Below are 20,839 nucleotides of genomic sequence, written 5' to 3'. Positions count from 1 at the left end.
TCAGATTTGTTCGTTTCGTAATGATATCTTAAATTCTCTAATTTTGGTGAATATTTTTGTCATTTTTGGTAAAAAGTGATATTTTCGACTTCTTGTTAAAAACCACAAGTCGAGTTGCTTTGATATTACAAATATAGGTACTACATGTGGACCTCTCTCAGATTTGTTCATTTTGTAATGATATCTTTAATTCTCTAACTTTGGTGAATATTTTTGTCATTTTTGGTAAAAAGTGATATTTTCGACTTCTTGTTGAAAACCGCAAGTCCAATTGCTTTGATATTACATATATAGGTACTACATGTGGACCTTTCTCAGATTTGTTCGTTTCGTAATGATATCTTAAATTCTCTAATTTTGGTGAATATTTTTGTCATTTTTGGTAAAAAGTGATATTTTGGACTTCTTGTTAAAAACCACAAGTCCAGTTGCTTTGATATTACATATATAGGTACTACATGTGGACCTCTCTCAGATTTGTTCATTTCATGATGATATCTTTAATTTTCTATTTTTGGTGAATTTTTTTGTCATTTTTGGTAAAAAGTGTTGTTTTCAACTTCTTGTTAAAAACCGCAAGTCCAATTGCTTTGATATTACATATATAGGTACTACATGTGGACCATTCTCAAATTTGTTCAGTTCATGACGATATCTTTAATTTTCTAATTTTGGTGAATATTTTTGTCATTTTTGGTAAAAAGTGATATTTTTGAATTCTTGTTGAAAACGGCAAGTCCCATTGCATTGATACTATGCATATTGTTCATTTTCTAATGATATCTTCTGTTCTTTAATTGAAATGTGCATTACTAGCAGCGGAGCTATCTCAGCCGAGAGGCTGCTTGTTTATAACCCATTAACCCCTAAAATTCCACAAAAGTGTGATGCAATTTTCTCTCTGTCTTTTCCTCTATTATAGATAAAGAATATGTTTAAATAAATAAATCACCTCTCCGAAATGCCTTGAGTGTAACTACATTGTCTGAGTTGTGTGGCAATGTTGAACTGTTAACATATTCACATTACTTAGATTCATGTTACACAAATGCTTGCATTCTAAAAAGGACAAAACTATCTGAAACTTGAAACTATCTATTTGTTTCTATCACTCTGTCTACAGTTACACTTTATTTGTGTGAATCCAAACATATTTTGTGTATTACCTTGTCATTCTAGAAGAAAAGATAGGTATGTTTTGTAAAAATGTCAGTTGTTGCTTTCATCATAAAACTTTATCTTGTGGGTACAAGATGTATCAATCACTATAAAACACTGCTGATAATAAGGACCAGATGATAGTAATATGCTCTCCAAAATTAGATGAGTATAGTAAACTGATATTCTTGTTTCATTTTGAGATATAAATGATTTTTTCTGCCAAAAAAGTAACCAGTCCACAGTGTAATTTTCCTTCCAAAATATTAGATAGTATTTTGCTTCTAGATATACTGCTCTGTTATTTAGGGACTATTATACAATTCATGCTTTATTTTTACAATGAGGGAAATTAATACAGTGCATGTTGTGTTAATTGACGAACATACAAATTAATTATTTTATCTTATGTATTTTCAATTTCCTTTTGAAAACGGCTATCCCAACCAACCAAAACAACATGTTACACATTTCAGATTAGTCTTAATATATTATCAATGAAGACATCACAACATGTGAATTTGTGTTTTTTGAAATCATTCCTAAAGCTTTTGTGGGGTATTGGGTATTTGAGAAATATATGATGGTGCGAGTTTTAAAAAAAAAATGACAGAAATATGTATGAAATATGCACCATAGACTTTCTATCATTTGCATTTTCAGTTGATATTTGGCTATCAGATTAGTCAGATATATTTCCAAGGGGTTTAGTTTGAAATAAAATAAATTATAATAATAATAACCTTATTAGACTACTAAAAACCTTCAGCGGGTTTTTGTATGGTAAGGAACATAAATACAAAGAAAAACAAATACCATAAAATTCAAAAGAGATAAATACATCCTGTACTATGAAAGGGCGAAACCTAGAGGATGTTGTCAAATGTGTGTTGTCATTAAAATCCTTGCTTTCATATCTCCTGCTACTGCCTTTGTCCTAAATATTGCAGAATGTCTTATCAGTGAGTGACATGATGTTGTAAAATGCATCCAATTTGCTGTACAGAGTATGTACAACTAATTTGCATTTCATTTGCATTCATGAGAAGTAATTATATTACATTTATTGTTTACTAATTACTCTGGAGATTTCACTATGCAAGGTATTTCTTGCCAGGCTGTAGAGAAAACTAGTCATATTGCATGCTTCTATGTCCATTTCTGATCTTCTATGTTGTGTACATGTTGTTGTCTAATTAAGGTAATTCTCTTTCAATTCATTGTTTCTGGTAACATTCTAAAATTAGTATTCTGTAATCTAACATTAACACATTGGAGGCCACACAAATTTGACTCAATATGTTATGGGCAGCAGCATACAGTGCTATGCATGGATGTCAATTTGTTAACATTTGATTTGATCTATATAGGTTAATTTAGACATGTTTAAAGTGGGTAGGTTATGTGGTTATGAGATATTATAGCAGTTTTTAAACTGATTTTTTGTTGTTTTACCAAATAATAGTTATTGGCATCAGAAGTGTTAATTTGAGTGATCAATTTTACTATTTATAATAAAGCACACAATGGGAGTCTTTCCAATTAGCTTGTCTTTATGTGTGTGTGTATCTGGCTGTTCCATTGATATATTGGCTTTTAGTGAAACTTGGTAGATAGATGCTCTGAGCTAATACACAGATTTGATTAATTTGGGGTAAAAATCCATACATACTAATTATCTAATTTGCATAATTATTAGTCAATTTTCAGTTTTTCCACTGATATCTTGAGTACTAATCATTACATATATGTCATAGGACAATTCACAGACCTGATAGGTCAACATTTATGCATATTAATTACCTATTAATTACCTAATTTGCATAATTAATCAATTTTCAGCTTTTGATATTTCAATTACTAATCATTACTTTTCAATGAAACTTGACACATATATGCTCTAGAACTATGCAGAGATCTGATTAGTTTTGGGTAAAAATCTGTGCAAATTAATCACCTAATTTGCATAATTAGCCAATATTTAGCTAATCATTCTTTTTTAATGAAACTTGGTAATTACATGTAGATGCTCTAGAACTATACACAGACCTGCCCAGTTTTGGATTAAAGTAATAATAATTCATAATTTGTTAGTTCTAATCACATTTCAATGAATCTTGGTACATATATACACAATGTGATAATCTAATTGGTTTTGGGTTTATATAAATCCATAGTAATTACCTATTTTGCGTAATAATTTACTTTTTAACTTTCGACTTCTATAGTTAGGAATAATCATCACATTATAATGAAACTTTTTACATGTGTGTCCTGAAACAATATATGGACCTATTTTTAAAATCTATGCACAATAATTGCTTAATTTGTATAATAATCTATTTGGTTTAATGGGTAAACCACAGACATAAAAAACATGCATATTTATTATCTATCATCAGCCCATTTCTGATATATAAAAAAATCAGATTTAAATTGAATTCATCACAGAGGTGCTCTGGAATTAATTAGACTGAAAACCACAGATGAAAAATCAAATTTTGTTTACGTATGTATTATAAATTTTTATAATGTGAATAACCTTGTTTTCATGTTGTGCATCTCAAATAGCAGACAAATATTAGTTGCCAAGCTTCTTGTTTGAGAGGCAAATCTTAAATTTTCAATAAATACTCTCCAATACTCAGCACATGGGAATTCTTACTAAGCTTGCTTTAATATTAACTGTCTTTGAGGGCAAGGCTTTTAGTTGTTATTATATGTTTAGGAAATTGATTACTCCCTGCTTATATTAGTAGTCTGTCAATATTGTTAGTTTTGCTTCTAACTCACAATATTAGTGTTACTGGAGAATTAGCCAGGTTCTAATGCTTGCTATATATACTGAAATGAACCAATATTGCAATATCAAATATGTGAAATGTTTATAAGGATGTGTTTGGTCTTCTAGAATTAATACCCTTGTATTTCCGTCTATTACCCCGGTACTTGTAAATGCTGTATCTATTTTATTGTACAGTGTTTGCAGTGAGCTTGGTTTTAACTTCTACATTCACTCTTCACGAGTATGATGGATTCTGAGAAACTTGCCTGAATATTTAGTGGTATAAAATGCTTAAGCATGTGATATACAATTGTTTTTATTAATCACATTTTTATACAAAATTATCTGTCACTGATAGATGGTCACTGTTCATCAAGAAATTTTGAACATTGTCTAAATCTACAATATTTATAATTTGTTGTACAGTGTTCTGGGCTTTTGTTAACCCTTGCCAGTCAGTGGTGAATTTAGATTTTTTAGCTCCGCTGTCGACTTTGTCAAGCGGAGCTTATCATATGAGTGATTGTCCATCGTCGTCGTCGTCCGTGTCAATGTTTTATTTTACTTTACAATGTTTTATTTTCGACTTCTTGTTAAAAACCTCAAGTCCAATTGCTTTGATATTCCATATATAGATACTACATGTAGACCTTTCTCAGCTTTGTTCATTTCGTGATATCTTCAATTCTCTAATTTTGGTGAATATTTTTGTCATTTTTGGTAGATACTATACATATTGTTCATTTTCTAATGATGTCTTCAGTTCTTTAATTGAAATGTGCATTGCTAACAGCGGAGCTATCTCAGCCGATAGGCTGCTTGTTTATGAATTATTCTGAGAAAATGATGAAGATTTTATACATATCATTGCACACTGTAAAGTAAATTATAACATGTTTAGTCTGAATCTACTAGCCATCTGATTGGCTGAAGCAAAGTCTTATAAATGGCACTTGAAGATTTATGATCCTGCCTCAAAGCTGAATAAATTGGCTTGAATATCTAACTGAATCAAGATAACACGACTGTGAGCACTTTTCATTGTGATTGTGGGTACATGTATGTGATCATCTAATCAAATCAGGGAAACATGGTACAGGTACTAAATATGATTTATTGTCAAAAATGGTAATATATTGTGCATTTTGCAAGGAACATGCGCATTAATTACAGCGTTCAATTCAAACACATGACATCATCAATGCATCAACGTTGCCACTCGTTGGGCCTGTCATATTTTCGTAAATCGGAATAAATGCAAAGAATCACAACTAAAAACAGTAGCACATGCTTGGTATTAGGGTACCACTAGTTTATTGAAATATTTGGTACTAAAAGTTGTTGTTGATTTGGTCATGCTTCTCATTCGTCTATGCATATGTTCTATGAATACAAAATCTAGAACGCGCACTACATGGGGGGTAAATTCTGACCCTCAAAATGTATTAGAATGTCAGTTTACACAAATAAAACCCAATATCTGAATCGCTTAAACTCAGTTCTTATCTGTCCCAAATATGCTAATTTTCCCCAGAGAGGTCTTCTATCTGCTACCAAATACCCTGACTTGCCTTTAATAAAGGATTCTCCTACAGTTTGCTCTTTGAATTATGACAAATATCTTGATCTTTCTTAATGCTAATTTTTAATCATGTATGGTGGCTGAACAAGTAATTAGCTAAGAAAAAGTATTTAGTGTCAATTATTGTGGAAATGAAAGCCAAGGTGTGTGTGTTCTCACTGTTAGCATTGGACCCTAACAGTCTGTATAAGCAGTATTAACGATTTATTTTACTGGTAGTTGAAACTGTAGGATTATGATTGCATCCAACCTGAAGAACCAACACAGAAACAATGTTTCCTTTTTCAGTTTTGAAGATATTCAATGTTTGGCGGAAACAGCATCGTTGTCGGAATTGTCATTGGATGGGAATCCACTATCTCAAGAGCAATATTACAAACAGACTATACTGAGATATATGCATCAACTAAGACAACTAGATATGAAAAGGATAACTGTGAGTACTTTGAACAATAACTTGAATAAAATCATTCTGTTATAATATGCATTTTAGAGTAGTTGTCACTGTAGACTGCAATGTAATAAACTTTATCACGTGTCTCTACTAAGTATTTAGCACTTAACCCATGTTCCTCTGGGTTTGGGGTAACCCTGTCGCAATAATGTACAACTTCCTTGTATATTAAAAGTAACATTATTATTAATAATTTGTCTGGATATTAAATTGACTAGCATTTACCACACAGGCCTACCAAGACTTTCTATCTACAGTCAAAATAAATATTCTTTATTACACTACAAATTGTGTCTTCAAGTCAATTGTGAGTTACCTCCTGAGACTGTGGTAAACACAATTTTGAGTTACCTCCTGAGACTGTGGTAAACACAATTTTGAGTTACCTCCTGAGACTGTGGTAAACACAATTTTGAGTTACCTCCTGAGACTGTGGTAAACACAATTTTGAGTTACCTCCTGAGACTGTGGTAAACACAATTTTGAGTTACCTCCTGAGACTGTGGTAAACACAATTTTGAGTTACCTCCCGAGACTGTGGTAAACACAATTTTGAGTTACCTCCTGAGACTGTGGTAAACACAATTTTGAGTTACCTCCTGAGACTGTGGTAAACACAATTTTGAGTTACCTCCTGAGACTGTGGTAAACACAATTTTGAGTTACCTCCTGAGACTGTGGTAAACACAATTGTGAGTTACCTCCTGAGACTGTGGTAAACACAATTTTGAGTTACCTCCTGAGACTGTGGTAAACACAATTGTGAGTTACCTCCTGAGACTGTGGTAAACACAATTGTGAGTTACCTCCTGAGACTGTGGTAAACACAATTGTGAGTTACCTCCTGAGACTGTGGTAAACACAATTTTTAGTGAATGATTATTATCTGTGCCCAATCAAAATGCTAAATAAATATTTAATAAAATGAAGCTTTTTTTTTAGTCTTTTTATTTCTTGGCAATCAAATTTATTTCAATTCTGAGCTTGGAAGACCTGTGATGGTTATTAGTCCTTGTCAGACATAATCTAGAACAGGATGTTATATTTTTGGTTCTATTTGCATGCACATACAGAGCTGACTGGTGGCCATGTTGGGTTTAATTTGTTGTGTTCTTAACCTTTTCTGGTACATAGTAGGTACAAAGATATAATAAATGTTATTCATTCCTTTGACTGTGGCTATTTTCATTGCATAAAAATAACATTTGAACATATTGTTAAGCCTTAACTTTGGTGCCAAATTCTTTTCTCTCGCCAAACTAGGGTAAATTTTCTGTAATGTTCACTGAATTCATTCTTAATTTTTGGACCTGACAGACAAAATGTGACATTGTTTCTGGTTTTTTGATCAAAAAAGTTGCAATTTTCGTCAACATTTTCTGTGGAAAAAAACAGACTACAAATGGAACTATTTTGTGGATGGTGCCTGAAATTGACTTTGACACTCAGAGGGTTGTCTCTCAGGACAATTTCATTTACACTTAGTTTCAACATTCTTCTTTGATTAAAAATGTTGTTTTATTGTGTTCTACTTGTTTCTCCAATTACACTTTAAGCAACTTGTTTAAATTTGATAAAAAAAACATAGTAGTTTGCATGTTTGTTGTTTTCAGTTGTCAGGGTTTATTAAGTGAATTGGTGTCTTTTTTTTTTTTTAACTCCGTTGTTGACTTTGTCGAGCGAAACTTATCATATGAGTGATTGTCCGTCGACGTTCATGTCAATGTTTTACTTTTTTGACTGTTGAAAACAGCAAGCAAGTCCGATTGCTTTGATACTATATTGTTCATTTTCTAATGATATCTTCTGTTCTTGAAATGTGCATTGCTAACAGCAGAGCTATCTCAGAAATACGCTTTCAGTGATAAACATGCCATCAACCATCTCTGAGACATGTCTGGATCTATAGTATAAACATTACACATGATGAGCTCCTGATGCTTGTTACGATAATGTAGTGATAACCATGTTTGTCATTGTCTTCATCATTGTGGTTCAGTGATGAACTGAAGTACTGCTAGTTTGTAATTGATCAACGGAACAACATTTTTTTAGTCTGTTAGTGAGCTAACTTGAAATCTTAACTTGAAAGTACAAAAAAAAAACACTTAGTAATTTTAACAAAATGCTGTTGCTATTCAGATACTATCTTGTTAACTTGAATATATTTGCATTGGAATAGTATTTTATAGAAAGCTAATAATGCTAACCATCTAAATATAGTCTGTTCTAATTGTTTATGAACCCATATCATTATGACACTTATTAGTATTAAGGTTGTTTGGTGATAATTTGAACTGCACAAAATTGCTATTGGTATTTTTATTTTTAATGTTACATGTACCAGAAAAACACTATATATTTGATTTGGAATTTCTCACATGTTTACTCTACAGTTCACTATCACGGTGTTTAATAGTCAAACTTGTCTCAACCAATATTGTTCAAAGTTCATACAAAAGCAAGGCATATTTTGTATCCTCAAATGTTAATGCAGCCAAATACAAATTAGGATAATGTCATTGACATGTGTACCACACACTAAGTGGATTTTTTTAAACAATTTGGTCATTCTCCCAGAATTTTATGTGAGGTTCAAAATGGAAATTGATCAACATTTTACGACTGCATTATCACCATGACCTTGTCTGGTACCTTCCATAATTCCAGCTTTCATAAAATATTGATGCCCCGTCTGGTAATAATTTTGTGATATAACACCTGCATTTTGGATAAAACATATATTAATTCACTGCAGTTAGACTATTTGTACAGAGTTGTCGATGTAAAATATAAAATAAAGCTACTTAACTCTGCACTCTGACTCACTCAGTATCACCTGTCGGTATGTAAATATTGCTTTGAACCATGGAATACAAAATGAAATAGAATGTTTAACAATATAAGTTGTTTTTAAAACCCCTGTGGGTCAGCTTGAGTAGTATTTCAGAGTACCGGTAGTACCAGTATTACAATAAGGTCAATACAGGCCAAGGCATTGCTACTTTATTAACTAGCAACACAAATATTGTTATATCATTGTGCATTTATAAGCATTAGCCATGGCAGGTTTTAACACTATGTTGTTTCTACAGGAGGAAGAACGGAGGATAGCCAATGTTATGGCTAGGAAAGAAGAGGAACGTAAAAGGGAGAGTAACAAGATTGCTTTAATGAAGGTAAGTTATAGGTTGCATTAGCACCTATCATTGTTAGTATATGATGTACTTCAAGTGTTTCACAGCAATTCAATGTACTGGTACATCACATCACATCACAGCTAAAGATCTGCTTGATATTTTACATTCATTTTAGAAGTGTAATTAACTGATATGTTTATAATTCTATTTTGTTGATCTCTTACCGATATATTTTATCAAGACTGAAATCAACTTATAATTATCATTCTCATTCCCCAGTGGATTTACAGTCCTTTTTCTACCCATTTTTTCTCTATTTTCTAGTGGATTTTTATCCCTGTTTCCTAGTGAAATGTATTGTCCATTAATTTTGTGGTTTTTAAGAGACACTTTAATGTAGTGGATATTTATCCTATAAATTGCAGTATTTGTATTTGTAATTTATGTTCTTTCTTGTAATTGACAAGTTTTTATACAACATGGTCTTGACATGGCTTACATTCAGTCTGTCTCAGAGACTGCATGAACCAGAGTAGTCATTATTTCACCTCATACTGTCAACTAATAGCCAAATTAAATCCAGTGAATAATTATAAATTATTAATCTTTTTACAGTGTAAGTTTAATATGTAAATGCATTTAACCCAAAATGCAATGTACCTGCAGGTAGAGGCAGCAGTCGCATTTAATTCCAACTATCTTGCAAGCAGATCAATCATAACTCAATTTGCATGCCGTAATTGGTTAACATTAAAGCCTGTCAGAGGAAATACATGTATGCTTGAATGAAACTTACATACATTTGTACATGTACATGTAGATATTTAGTCAGATGTACTGGTAGTTTGCGGAAGGAGAAATCCAGCAATATTTATTTATTTAACAGTTAACAAAAATTTAACAGTTAACACAATTAAAAGCAAATGAATCATGTACTGTAAAATACTTTATTTTAGCTGGAATTAATTTTCGCTGAAAAGACTTTATGGGTGTTTTGTGTGGAATTTATTTTCACTGATTTTTGACAAGTTCAATGTAAAATATAGGCAAAATGTATATTCGCTTGATTTTATTTTCACTTAATCATTCCTTCAGCAAAAATAGCGAAAATAAAGTATTCTACAGTACATGTACCTGTATGCGTTCAACCATGAGATGTTTGTAGCATTTCATTACTAACAAATTTTTGCAAATGAACTTTGGGTGAAAGTTTAAAAGGAAACAGCTGCAAGGCTTGATCTTGGGGGGTGGAAGTTCAAAGGGGAGTCAGCTGCAAGGCTTGATCTTTGGGGGTGGAAGTTCAAAGGGGAGTCAGCTGCAAGGCTTGATCTTTGGGGGTGGAAGTTCAAAGGGGAGTCAGCTGCAAGGCTTGATCTTTGGGGTGGGAGTTCAAAGGGGAATATGCTGCAAGGCTTGATCTTTGGGGTGGGAGTTCAAAGGGGAATATGCTACAAGGCTTGATCTTTGGGGTGGGAGTTCAAAGGGGAATATGCTGCAAGGCTTGATCTTTGGGGTGGGAGTTCAAAGGGGAGTCAGCTGCAAGGCTTGATCTAGCGGTGGAAGTTCAAAGGGGAGTCAGCTGCAAGGCTTGATCTAGCGGTGGAAGTTCAAAGGGGAGTCAGCTGCAAGGCTTGATCTATTGGTGGGAGTTCAAAGAGGATCCAGCTGCAAGGCTTGATGTTGGGATGGAAGTTCAAAGGGGAACCAGCTGCAAGGCTTGATCTTGGGGTGGAAGTTCAAAAGGCAGTCAGCTGCAAGGCTTGATCTTGGGGTGGAAGTTCAAAGAGAAGTCAGTTGCAAGGCTTGATCTTAACATAAAGTGGAAGTTCAAAGGGGAACCAGCTGCAAGGCTTGATCTTGGGGTGGAAGTTCAAAGGGGAGTCAGCTGCAAGGCTTTATCTTGGGGTGGAAGTTCAAAGGGGAGTCAGCTGCAAGGCTTATTCTTTGGGTGAAAGTTCAAAGGGGAGTCAGCTGCAAGGCTTTATCTTTGGGTGGAAGTTCAAAGGGGAGTAAGCTGCAAGGCTTTATCTTGGGGTGGAAGTTCAAAGGGGAGTAAGCTGCAAGGCTTTATCTTGGGGTGGAAGTTCAAAGGGGAGTCAGCTGCAAGGCTTTATCTTTGGGTGGAAGCTCAAAGGGGAGTCAGCTGCAAGGCTTGATCTTGGGATGGAATTTCAAAGGGAGTCAGCTGCAATGCTTGATCTTGAGTGAATGTTTAGAGAGAAGTCAGATCCTGGCTCTTATATAGATTTAATACACATATAGCAAAAGTAACAATAAAACATTGATGACATAGTATGACCTTTGAACTTGTAGCTTTAATGGATAATTTCAAGTAACCTATAATGACCAGAATGATAATGTTGTAAATGTATAGTGAATTGAAATTGTGTTTATTTTGTAAACAGGAGAAACGACGTATTGCTATAAACAATGCTGCTCGACAGTGGGAAGTGCATCAAGGTACAGCCATGGCTAAGACTACACGGTTACAACCTGGTCCTTTATTATCAACCAGTCATAGTATCAACACTAGTAGTATATCAACGGTAGATATGGAAGATACTAGACCAGATACTGCGTAAGTTTATACCATATGGTCTGTGAAGAGGATGAACTGCAAGTACATGTACATTGTCTAGATAATACAATTATAATTCATCCCAGTATGTTTGCTGTCTGTCACATGATGACATCAGTGTCTATCCTACATTTTACTATATATGATGAGAGTTGATTCAGTGCACATTGAAATAAAGAATCACTAGCAGTGTATGTGCTTTCACCTGCGTCATGCTTCACCCACTGATTGTTGTGTTAATTGTGGTGTACCTCAACATTGAAGATTAGCTTTTTTGATGCAATTGTGATCTTATGAACTGTATAATGTACATTCTACTACAGGCTGGATGAGATGTTATTAGGTTCACTTTCAAAATAACTTTCATAACTCTTACCTTTCATTTCATCTTCATCTAGTATCTGACTTCTCGTGGTATCTCTTATGATCTTATTTGCTGCCTTCACTAAACCCTGCCTCATTGCTCAATTCCTGCCGCCCATTCTCTTTTATACTTGATATGATTTTATTGTTTCCAATGCTAGGATTAATCCATTCTTAATGAAAACAGGGGAGAAAGCTGCAACTGTCAAAGCATGGAGTGACAATACTGCTGGCATGATTGTTGCAAAAGCTAATTCCATTGAGAGGTATTAAACCCATGCACCTGAAACCCAAACCATTGCACCCATTGCTTTGTGTTGCTGTGCACTTTCACCAAAAAAAATACACAACTGTAATAAACTAAACTGTTGTTTTAGGAGCTTTATTTCTTTCACTGCTGTTAAGATACTACACAGGTGAGAGTGTGTGATTGGCCTGACCCTTTCATTCATTTCATTGCGTGACTATATTGGCCTCTTTTATCCTTTCCTGTTTCTTATTTGTACTTCAGCATGTTTCTAAACACAAATGGTTCCATGTTGGTTGCATTGCATGTGTTGTCCTGTTTGGCATCTTGATCCCAATTTGCACTGTGTTTAACAACAACATTGGTTTTGTGTTTGCACTAATGTTAAATGTATCTGTGGATTGAACTATCGCTGTGCATATCCTATCCCCTTTCATGTAAATGGACTTGAACTTCAGATTGTGTAAAGTTAAGTATATCTGAGTGTGCGGTATCAGCATGTCAAGATTTGATTTTCCTGTCTGTTAGTACAGTATATGGCAGAACAATATAGCCAGCCATATATGTTTCCCTGGCATTATGCAGTAGTATAGGTTTTGCACTGGTTGACAGTTGACATTAGCTTGTCAATCTGGCTCTACTAAATATGCTACATAGTGGATAATATTTGGTAATCATTGTATTAATTTTTCAAAATAGCTAATTTTTATCCAGTTCCAATTCATGTTAATTCTAGGGGGCATAACATTTTACAGATTTGTCTATTTCTGGCGTGTGTTTGTGTTGTCAATGACAATGAGAATCAACTCAGGTGCATCAAGAAGAAACTATATTCCATTTTGAAGTAAAGAACCATAGAGAATAGATCATTTTTCATTCATTGTGAGATCTTGCATATTGTGTGAAAGATGCGGATTGTTCAACTTATTCCTATTGCTTACTTCCTTGTGCACATAAACATGTTTATTGTGGAATCTGTTAGTAAATCCATTGTATAGTTGTTGTGCATGTTCTTATATTCTACCTATACATGTACGTTTAAACTTTTTCTTCTATCCCATCAATGAAGAGCCATTCCTTGAAATGTCTAGTTACTGAGGACAACAATTACCAAATATTATCTACTGGATATCATATTTATCAGCATTTATTTATTTACTTCTTTTATCTGTACTAAACATGTCTATTTCTGAAGTTCAGTCATGGTATTCCACAAGCCCTGTGGATGAGGTATACAGCCACTACAAATCAAGATTATGCAACTCAGAATGAGACATAACTTCTTATATGCTACAAATGTATGTATTCTTGATAGATGCTATCTCTCCATGTAATTGGCAATTGTCTATCTCTCATTTTAGATCAAGTCATAGAGGTTCACGGTCAGACAGTGTGGTAGATCTCATAGACCCTCGAGATAAATCTCAAACTCAGAGTATATTATTCTCTGACACAAGATCAAAAAGTATGAAACCAGACCTTTTAGCAAAGTAAGTTTTTTACACAGAAAACTATTCTAAGTACTTTGAATGTGTAAAAGAGCTAAATTATATGGTCATTATTTATTTGTACTGTAAATCAATGATAACTTTTGAACATTACACAGCATCAAATTTTGTTTGTTTGAGTACTCATCTACAGTATACATGCTTGGATTATCTATTGATCAGTCTTGGCAATATTGATTTTTGCTTTGCTATGGTATCTACCCCTGCTTGCTGCTAAAATTGATGAACTAGCTGTTCAAAGTGTTGTTAAAAAAATCCCAAGAACATATTCCCACTCCTTTTGTGAAAGACAAAGGAATGTCTTCCCAGTCAATCAACTTTATAAATGAAAATAACAATGCACCAAACGGGGAAAAAGTTGACGTGCTGAAAAGAGATTTTGAGAAGCATAGCCATATGTTCTAATCAACTGAACAGACATGGTAATAATTATTTTAAATTATTTAAATATTATTGTTGTTTTTGGTAAAAAATACTACCAGCTAAATTGCTTTGATACTTGATATGTACCTTGAGTGGACCGCTGTTAGATTGGTTTATTTTTGGTGATCCGCTCCGCAAGCATTGCCCTTATAATCACTTTTGTGGGTTTATGTGTGTGTGTGGTCATGTCTACCTAACCAAGTGACGCCAAATCCATGGACGCACACTCACAAAGTGAGCCCATTGGTGAATAGTGAGACCCCTTCACTTTGTTTCATAATTTATATTAATATTTAATCGAATTTAAGTCAGGTTTGCTTCGCAAACATTTCTATGTTCAGTCACGGGATATTGAACTCTAGTTTAATTAAACTTAATTAAAGTGCAATTCTCCATTGTATTGCATTGTAATTGAGTTTAATTAAACTCCAATTAAAACGCAACCCTATATAGGAACGCGTTTTAATCGAGTTCATATCGCAACTATATTAAAAGTTAATTCAACTATATTAAAAGTTAATCCAATGTGTGGCGTCACAACGATAGTAAGACATGTACGTATGTGTGTGTGTGTGTGTGTGTGTGTGTGTATTATTTCTTCTGTGATTTTTTTCGCTTGGCTGATTTCACTCAAACTTGGTAGGCCAAATCTCACCCTAGTTATTAGGAAAAATTTGGCCCACCATTGCCATAGCAAAAAACTGTTTTTTTGGACAGCAAAAAACTTGTTCAAGATATTGGCGATCCTGGCCCACCACTGCCATTGCAACAGCCAAAAACCGATTTTTGAATACTTTCGCCCCAAATTAATTACCTCCTACCAGTTTTGTAATAGCAATGTTTGTTTAAGGTAGCGAGACTATTATTTGTGTTGAAAATTACGATTTTCACATTTATTTATTAATTGATGAAATGCACTATAAACTTTCATGTGATAAAGTCAACATAACATAGAATGTCATGTAAGTTGGTTAAAATGTAGATTATCTGAAGGGAAGCAAGGCAGCCTCAGTAGTGTTTTCCAAAATCAACAACACAGGTTTAATCTGTGTGCCTATAAGTTTCAAAGAAACTCAAGACAAAGCAATGTTAGGATGTGTTATCAGTAGCTATCTGACACACAATTAGTGTTTCCAAACATTTTAGTGGTTTGTCTCCGCCCCTATTTGTTTCACAGATTAGTCATTTGCATATGAATGTGTCAGTCACATGGTCACACAGCCACTGAAAAAAATCATTGATTTTGGTGTTTTCATATGCCGAATTTATCCAATTATACATTGTAGCTATCCCATTCCTTTATTTTTTTGGTTTCCAATAGCCTTACACATCTGGATGTCCCTACACATGTTAAAACAGACCTTGATGGGAAAACAAATTGATTGTGCCGATAAACAAGCTTGAAAATCTTTGCTGTTCCTTCATGGACGTTTTCTAGGAGTTTATGTTTTTCAAAATACAAGGTCTTTAACAAAAAATAACGTATACTTATTGTCGTCGGATTAACACCAAATTTTCACAGCTTTAAAGTGACAGTGAGAGGAACTTGAATGTGTCCAGACAAACTATTTCATCGATTATTTACCAACGAGTTGTGGTTTGAGTTGGGGGCAATGCGACTAAAACAGTAATTGAAATTCAGCACACTATTTTTTAAAACGCGTTGCTTGAATAAAACTGACCAGACACATTCAATTTACCAGACTATTGAACAACTAGGAAAAGTGAAAAAAATACTTCTTATCGCCAGCATAAATGCGTAATTATTTTTTTTACAGAAAAAGTAATTTTTCACCTTTGGTTGAGTAACGCGTCGTAGAATGCAGATACGGGCATGCAAAATACACTTGTGAAAAGCTTGAAGTCTGGCGATTCTAAAAATATATACTTTCCTGGGTCTATTTGTAGTCATTTAGTCACAATTAGAGGATGAAAACAAGTATGCAAATAATAGTCCCGCTACCTTAAATGATCATGCTTTTTATTTTGGCTATGTTGCGCACTGGTAAGAGATCACCAGCACCGACATTGTTTCATTGTATCAACGTAATCCCAACGCAACTTTGAACTTTGAATGAACCGTAAATGCTGCCTTCAATCTAGAAAATACTTTGGCAAAACGGTTGGAAATAATAAATTTAACAACAGAATACGTCCCAACAATAAAATGAAGTAACTTCTAAAGACTGAATGTGTTTTTTTTTTGCGAACTTCGTATACGTGATTCGGTTTTAGTTATAAACAAACGTTATCTTCTTGTTCATGTCCTACCATGACAACAGCCGAAAACGTATTGCTTGCTTTTTGAGCGGAGCAGATCACCAACCAGCCTACCGGCTTGTATAGTTATATCTTCAAATCTCTATTTTCAGTGAATACTAGTATATTTTTGATAAAAATTGCTGGTATGTGTGTCTTTTCCACCAATATCTAAATAACCAATCATTAGATTTCAATGTTGCTTTGTGATAATGTGTAGAGCTGATAAGGTTTCAGTGAAAAACCACACTACCTTACCCTACCCTACCCTACTACCCTAATGCCCTTTCTTTTTTAGCAAAAACCATTGAGTGGCAGCCAATTGCCTTATTGTTTATTTGCCAATGACCACCATACTCTTGAAAGTCTGGTCTGCAGCACTGACGATGACATTTCGTTTATATTCTACAAACATATTTACACTCACTGAAATGTCTGTCTTGTACAACTGCATTCTATATTTTTTCTGTTGCCATTGGTTTGAGAATATCACCCTGAGTTTGAAGAAAAAAACTACTTGACTCTCCTTAAAGGATCACAGAAAACACACATAGCTGGGCATAAATATATTAAATAAATCTGTTGGCTCTCTGAGCTTTGATTTTCACATGTCAATCTTTTCTATTTAGTGCATCAATGTTTTCATTTGAAATAGTTCTTTGACAGGGAACACGCTGCTGAAGTGCTGCTCAAAACAGTTCATCAATTAGCAGTTAGCAGTAATGCCAGCCCATTATGAGGAAGGATTGTGAGAATTACTGTATATGTGAACTGATCACTGTTCACAAACAAGTTATTCTTGCCTATTAATGTTCAGAATGTATCCTGGTACTTTGTTGTACAATGCGAATACATTACTAAATCAAATATTATTGTAACCAGTTCTTACTTGCTCCATACTGAGTACACAGGTTATTGGATTGATTCCCTATTTCTTACTAATACCTTGTTGTAATGTTCACAGTATGCCAGATGACGTGTGCCATTTAGCAGAATTAGAAGGTGACACACTTCATCTTTATGGTCCTGGTTCTTTAGAAGCTTTAGATAAAAATTGGGGAATCCAAGCTGCTAGCGCTGTCACTGCCGTGTGTTTCAAATTTATAGAGTTTCATGGGATTGCTAAAAACCTGCACAAAATTAGAAGTCGATTTCCTAACGTAACGGTGAGTTGAATTTATTTGCTTTAATATACATAGCTCTCTATAGTACAGTAAAACATGTGTAAATTGCAAACTTTTAAAACCAAATGCTTTCCTTCCTTCTATTCTCCATAAATAAAACACTTTTTCATCTCCTTCACTACAGAAGACTTGTGTAAACTGAATACCTTGTGAAGTTAGAAATGTTTACCTTTTTTTTTAACTCCGCTGTCGACTTTGTCGAGCGGAGCTTATCATATGAGTGATTGTCCGTCGTCGTCCGTGTCAATGTTTTACTTTTTTGACTTCTTCTTGAAAACTACAAGCCTGAATGCTTTGATACTTGGTGTATATGTACCTTGGGTAGACCTCTCTTAGGTTTGTTCATTTTATGTTGATATCTTCAATTCTCTAATTTTGGTGAATATTTTTGTCATTTTTGGTATAAAGTGATATTTTCGACTTCTTGTTAAAAACCGCAAGTCCAATTGATTTGATACTACATATATAGGTACTACATGTGGACCTCTCTCAGATTTGTTCATTTCGTGATGATATCTTCAATTCTCTAATTTTGGTGAATATTTTTGTCATTTTTGGTAAAAAGTGATATTTTCGACTTCTTGTTAAAAACTGCAAGTCCGATTGCTTTGATATTACATATATAGGTACTACATGTGGACCTCTCTCAGATTTGTTCATTTTGTGATGATATTTCCAATTCTCTAATTTTGGTAAATATTTTTGTAATTTTTGGTAAAAAGTGATATTTTCGACTCCTTGTTAAAAACCAATAGTTCAATTGCTTTGATATTACATATATAGATACTACATGTAGACCTTTCTCAGATTTGTTCATTTTGTGATGATATCTTCAGTTCTCTAATTTTGGTGAATATTTTTGTCATTTTTGGTAAAAAGTGATATTTTCGACTTCTTGTTGAAAACTGTAAGTCCGATTGCTTTGATATTACATATATAGGTACTACATGTGGACCTCTCTCAGATTTGTTTGTTTTGTGATGATATCTTCAATTCTCTATTTATTTTGGTGAATATTTTTGTAATTTTTGGTAAAAAGTGATATTTTCGACTTCTTGTTAAAAACTGTAAGTCCGATTGCTTTGATACTATTCATATTGTTCATTTTCTAATGATGTCTTCAGTTCTTTAATTGAAATGTGCATCGCTAACAGCGGAGCTATCTCAGCCGATAGGCTGCTTGTTTTGGTATTCTGTTAAAAAAAAAGTCATAACCTTGTATGCAACCATAACACCTAATTTACTAGTGAATCATAGAATGTTTCCAGGTGTTTAGTGCACAACCCATGGACTATTGCAGTGTCTTGTAGAAGGTTCATTGGTTTTTAGCGCCAGTATGTGGCTTGGTGTGTGTGTGTGTGTGTGTGTGTGTGTACTTGGATTGCTATATGTTGCGAGGACAAAAATACAGATATATAGCTACTTCCGAGGACATACACACCTTCCGAGGACCTTTTTCATAGTCCTCGGAAAACATAATTTATATTAATAGTTAATTCGATTATTAATACGTTTTGCGTAGCTTAGGTTTAGTATCGGGGGAAGGTATGGTTCACGTTATATTAATATTAATATAATTATACCATACCTTACCCCGATACTAAACCTAAGCTTCGCAAACATTTCTATGTTCAGTCACGGGATATTCAACTCTTGTTTAATTAAACTTAATTAAAATGCAATTCTCCATTGTATTGCATTGTAATTGAGTTTAATTAAACTCCAATTAAAACGCAACCCTATATAGGAACGCGTTTTAATCGAGTTCATATCGCAACTATATTAAAATTTAATTCAACTATATTAAAAGTTAATCCAATGGAGTCCTCGGAACATATTGCAATACAAGTATGTGTGTATGTGTGTGTGTGTGTGTAAGTAGATTATGATCAAATTAGTAAAAACTCGATTAATTCGCGGTAGTAAAAGTAATTATTTTTTCAAGTGCACGAATTAATAGCGTCAAAACGGAAATTATTGGTTTTTGGTGCGCGAATTAAAAGAGTACTTTTAGATCGATTTAAAAAGGAGCTGTTTTCATAAATTTATTAGTAATTTGTTTTGTTTTCCAATGAACACTATTACAGCACGTTGTTTTAGTGCCTCTGAGACTCGTGGCTAGCGACGTTCACGGCGTATAGTCGGACAGAGAACACGCACTGTGTCAAGAACCACGCACCGTGAGCTCCATGCACCGAGTTACACTTGAAATGAAACAGTGAAATGGCAAAGGTCACTCTGTGCACAAACAAACAATGAACACGTGGCTACAAAGTAGCCGTCTGGCTGCACTGCTTTTTTAGCTCAGCTGTCGACTTTGTCGAGCGGAGCTTATCATATGAGTGATTGTCCGTCAGTGTCCGTCGTCCGTGTCAATGTTTTACATTTTCGACTTCTTCTTGAAAACTACAAGTCTGAATGCTTTGATACTTGGTGTATATGTACCTTGGGTAGACCTCTCTCAGATTTGTTCATCTCATGATCATATCTTCAATTCTCTAATTTTAGTGAATATTTTTGTCATTTTGGGTAAAAAGTGATATTTTTGACTTCTTGTTAAAAACCGCAAGTCCAATTGCTTTGATATTACATATATAGGTACTACATGTGGATCTCTCTCAGATTCGGTTCATTTTGTAATAATATCTTCAATTCTCTAATTTTGGTGAATATTTTTGTCATTTTTGGTAAAAAGTGATATTTTCAACTTCTTGTTAAAAACTGCAAGTCCAATTGCTTTGATATTACCGGTACATATATAGGTACTACATGTGGACCTCTCTCAGATTTGTCCATTTTGTAATGATATCTTTAATTCTCTAAATTTGGTGATTATTTTTGTCATTTTTGGTAAAAAGTGATACTTTCGACTTCTTGTTAAAAACCACAAGTCCAATTGCTTTGATATTACATTTATAGGTACTACATGTGGACCTCTCTCAGATTTGTTCATTTTGTAATGATATCTTTAATTCTCTAAATTTGGTGAATATTTTTGTCATTTTTGGTAAAAAGTGATACTTTTCGACTTCTTGTTAAAAACCACAAGTCCAATTGCTTTGATATTACATATATAGGTACTACATGTGGACCACTCTCAAATTTGTTCATTTCATAATGATATCTTTAATTTTCTAATTTTGGTGAATATTTTTGTC

At 33.8% G+C, this 20,839-nt stretch overlaps 1 protein-coding gene across 3 annotated transcripts in view; it reads left to right on the top strand.

The window, feature by feature from the left end:
• The window catches only part of LOC102801257 (leucine-rich repeat-containing protein 49-like), a 133,530-nt gene that overhangs the window by 103,523 nt on the left and 9,168 nt on the right, over positions 1 to 20,839 (top strand). For all 3 annotated transcript variants that reach the window (XM_085507282.1, XM_085507283.1, XM_085507284.1), the window contains 5 exons: positions 5,814 to 5,961; positions 9,075 to 9,158; positions 11,525 to 11,697; positions 13,669 to 13,797; positions 17,462 to 17,663. In XM_085507282.1, coding sequence (XP_085363408.1) covers positions 5,814 to 5,961; positions 9,075 to 9,158; positions 11,525 to 11,697; positions 13,669 to 13,797; positions 17,462 to 17,663 — 736 coding nt within the window. The remainder of the gene's footprint in view (positions 1 to 5,813; positions 5,962 to 9,074; positions 9,159 to 11,524; positions 11,698 to 13,668; positions 13,798 to 17,461; positions 17,664 to 20,839) is intronic.

This window comes from Saccoglossus kowalevskii, chromosome 13 (assembly GCF_978046115.1).
Source record: "Saccoglossus kowalevskii chromosome 13, keSacKowa6.1, whole genome shotgun sequence".
NCBI lineage: Eukaryota > Metazoa > Hemichordata > Enteropneusta > Harrimaniidae > Saccoglossus > Saccoglossus kowalevskii.
This window is presented reverse-complemented; position numbering and strand designations above follow the sequence as displayed.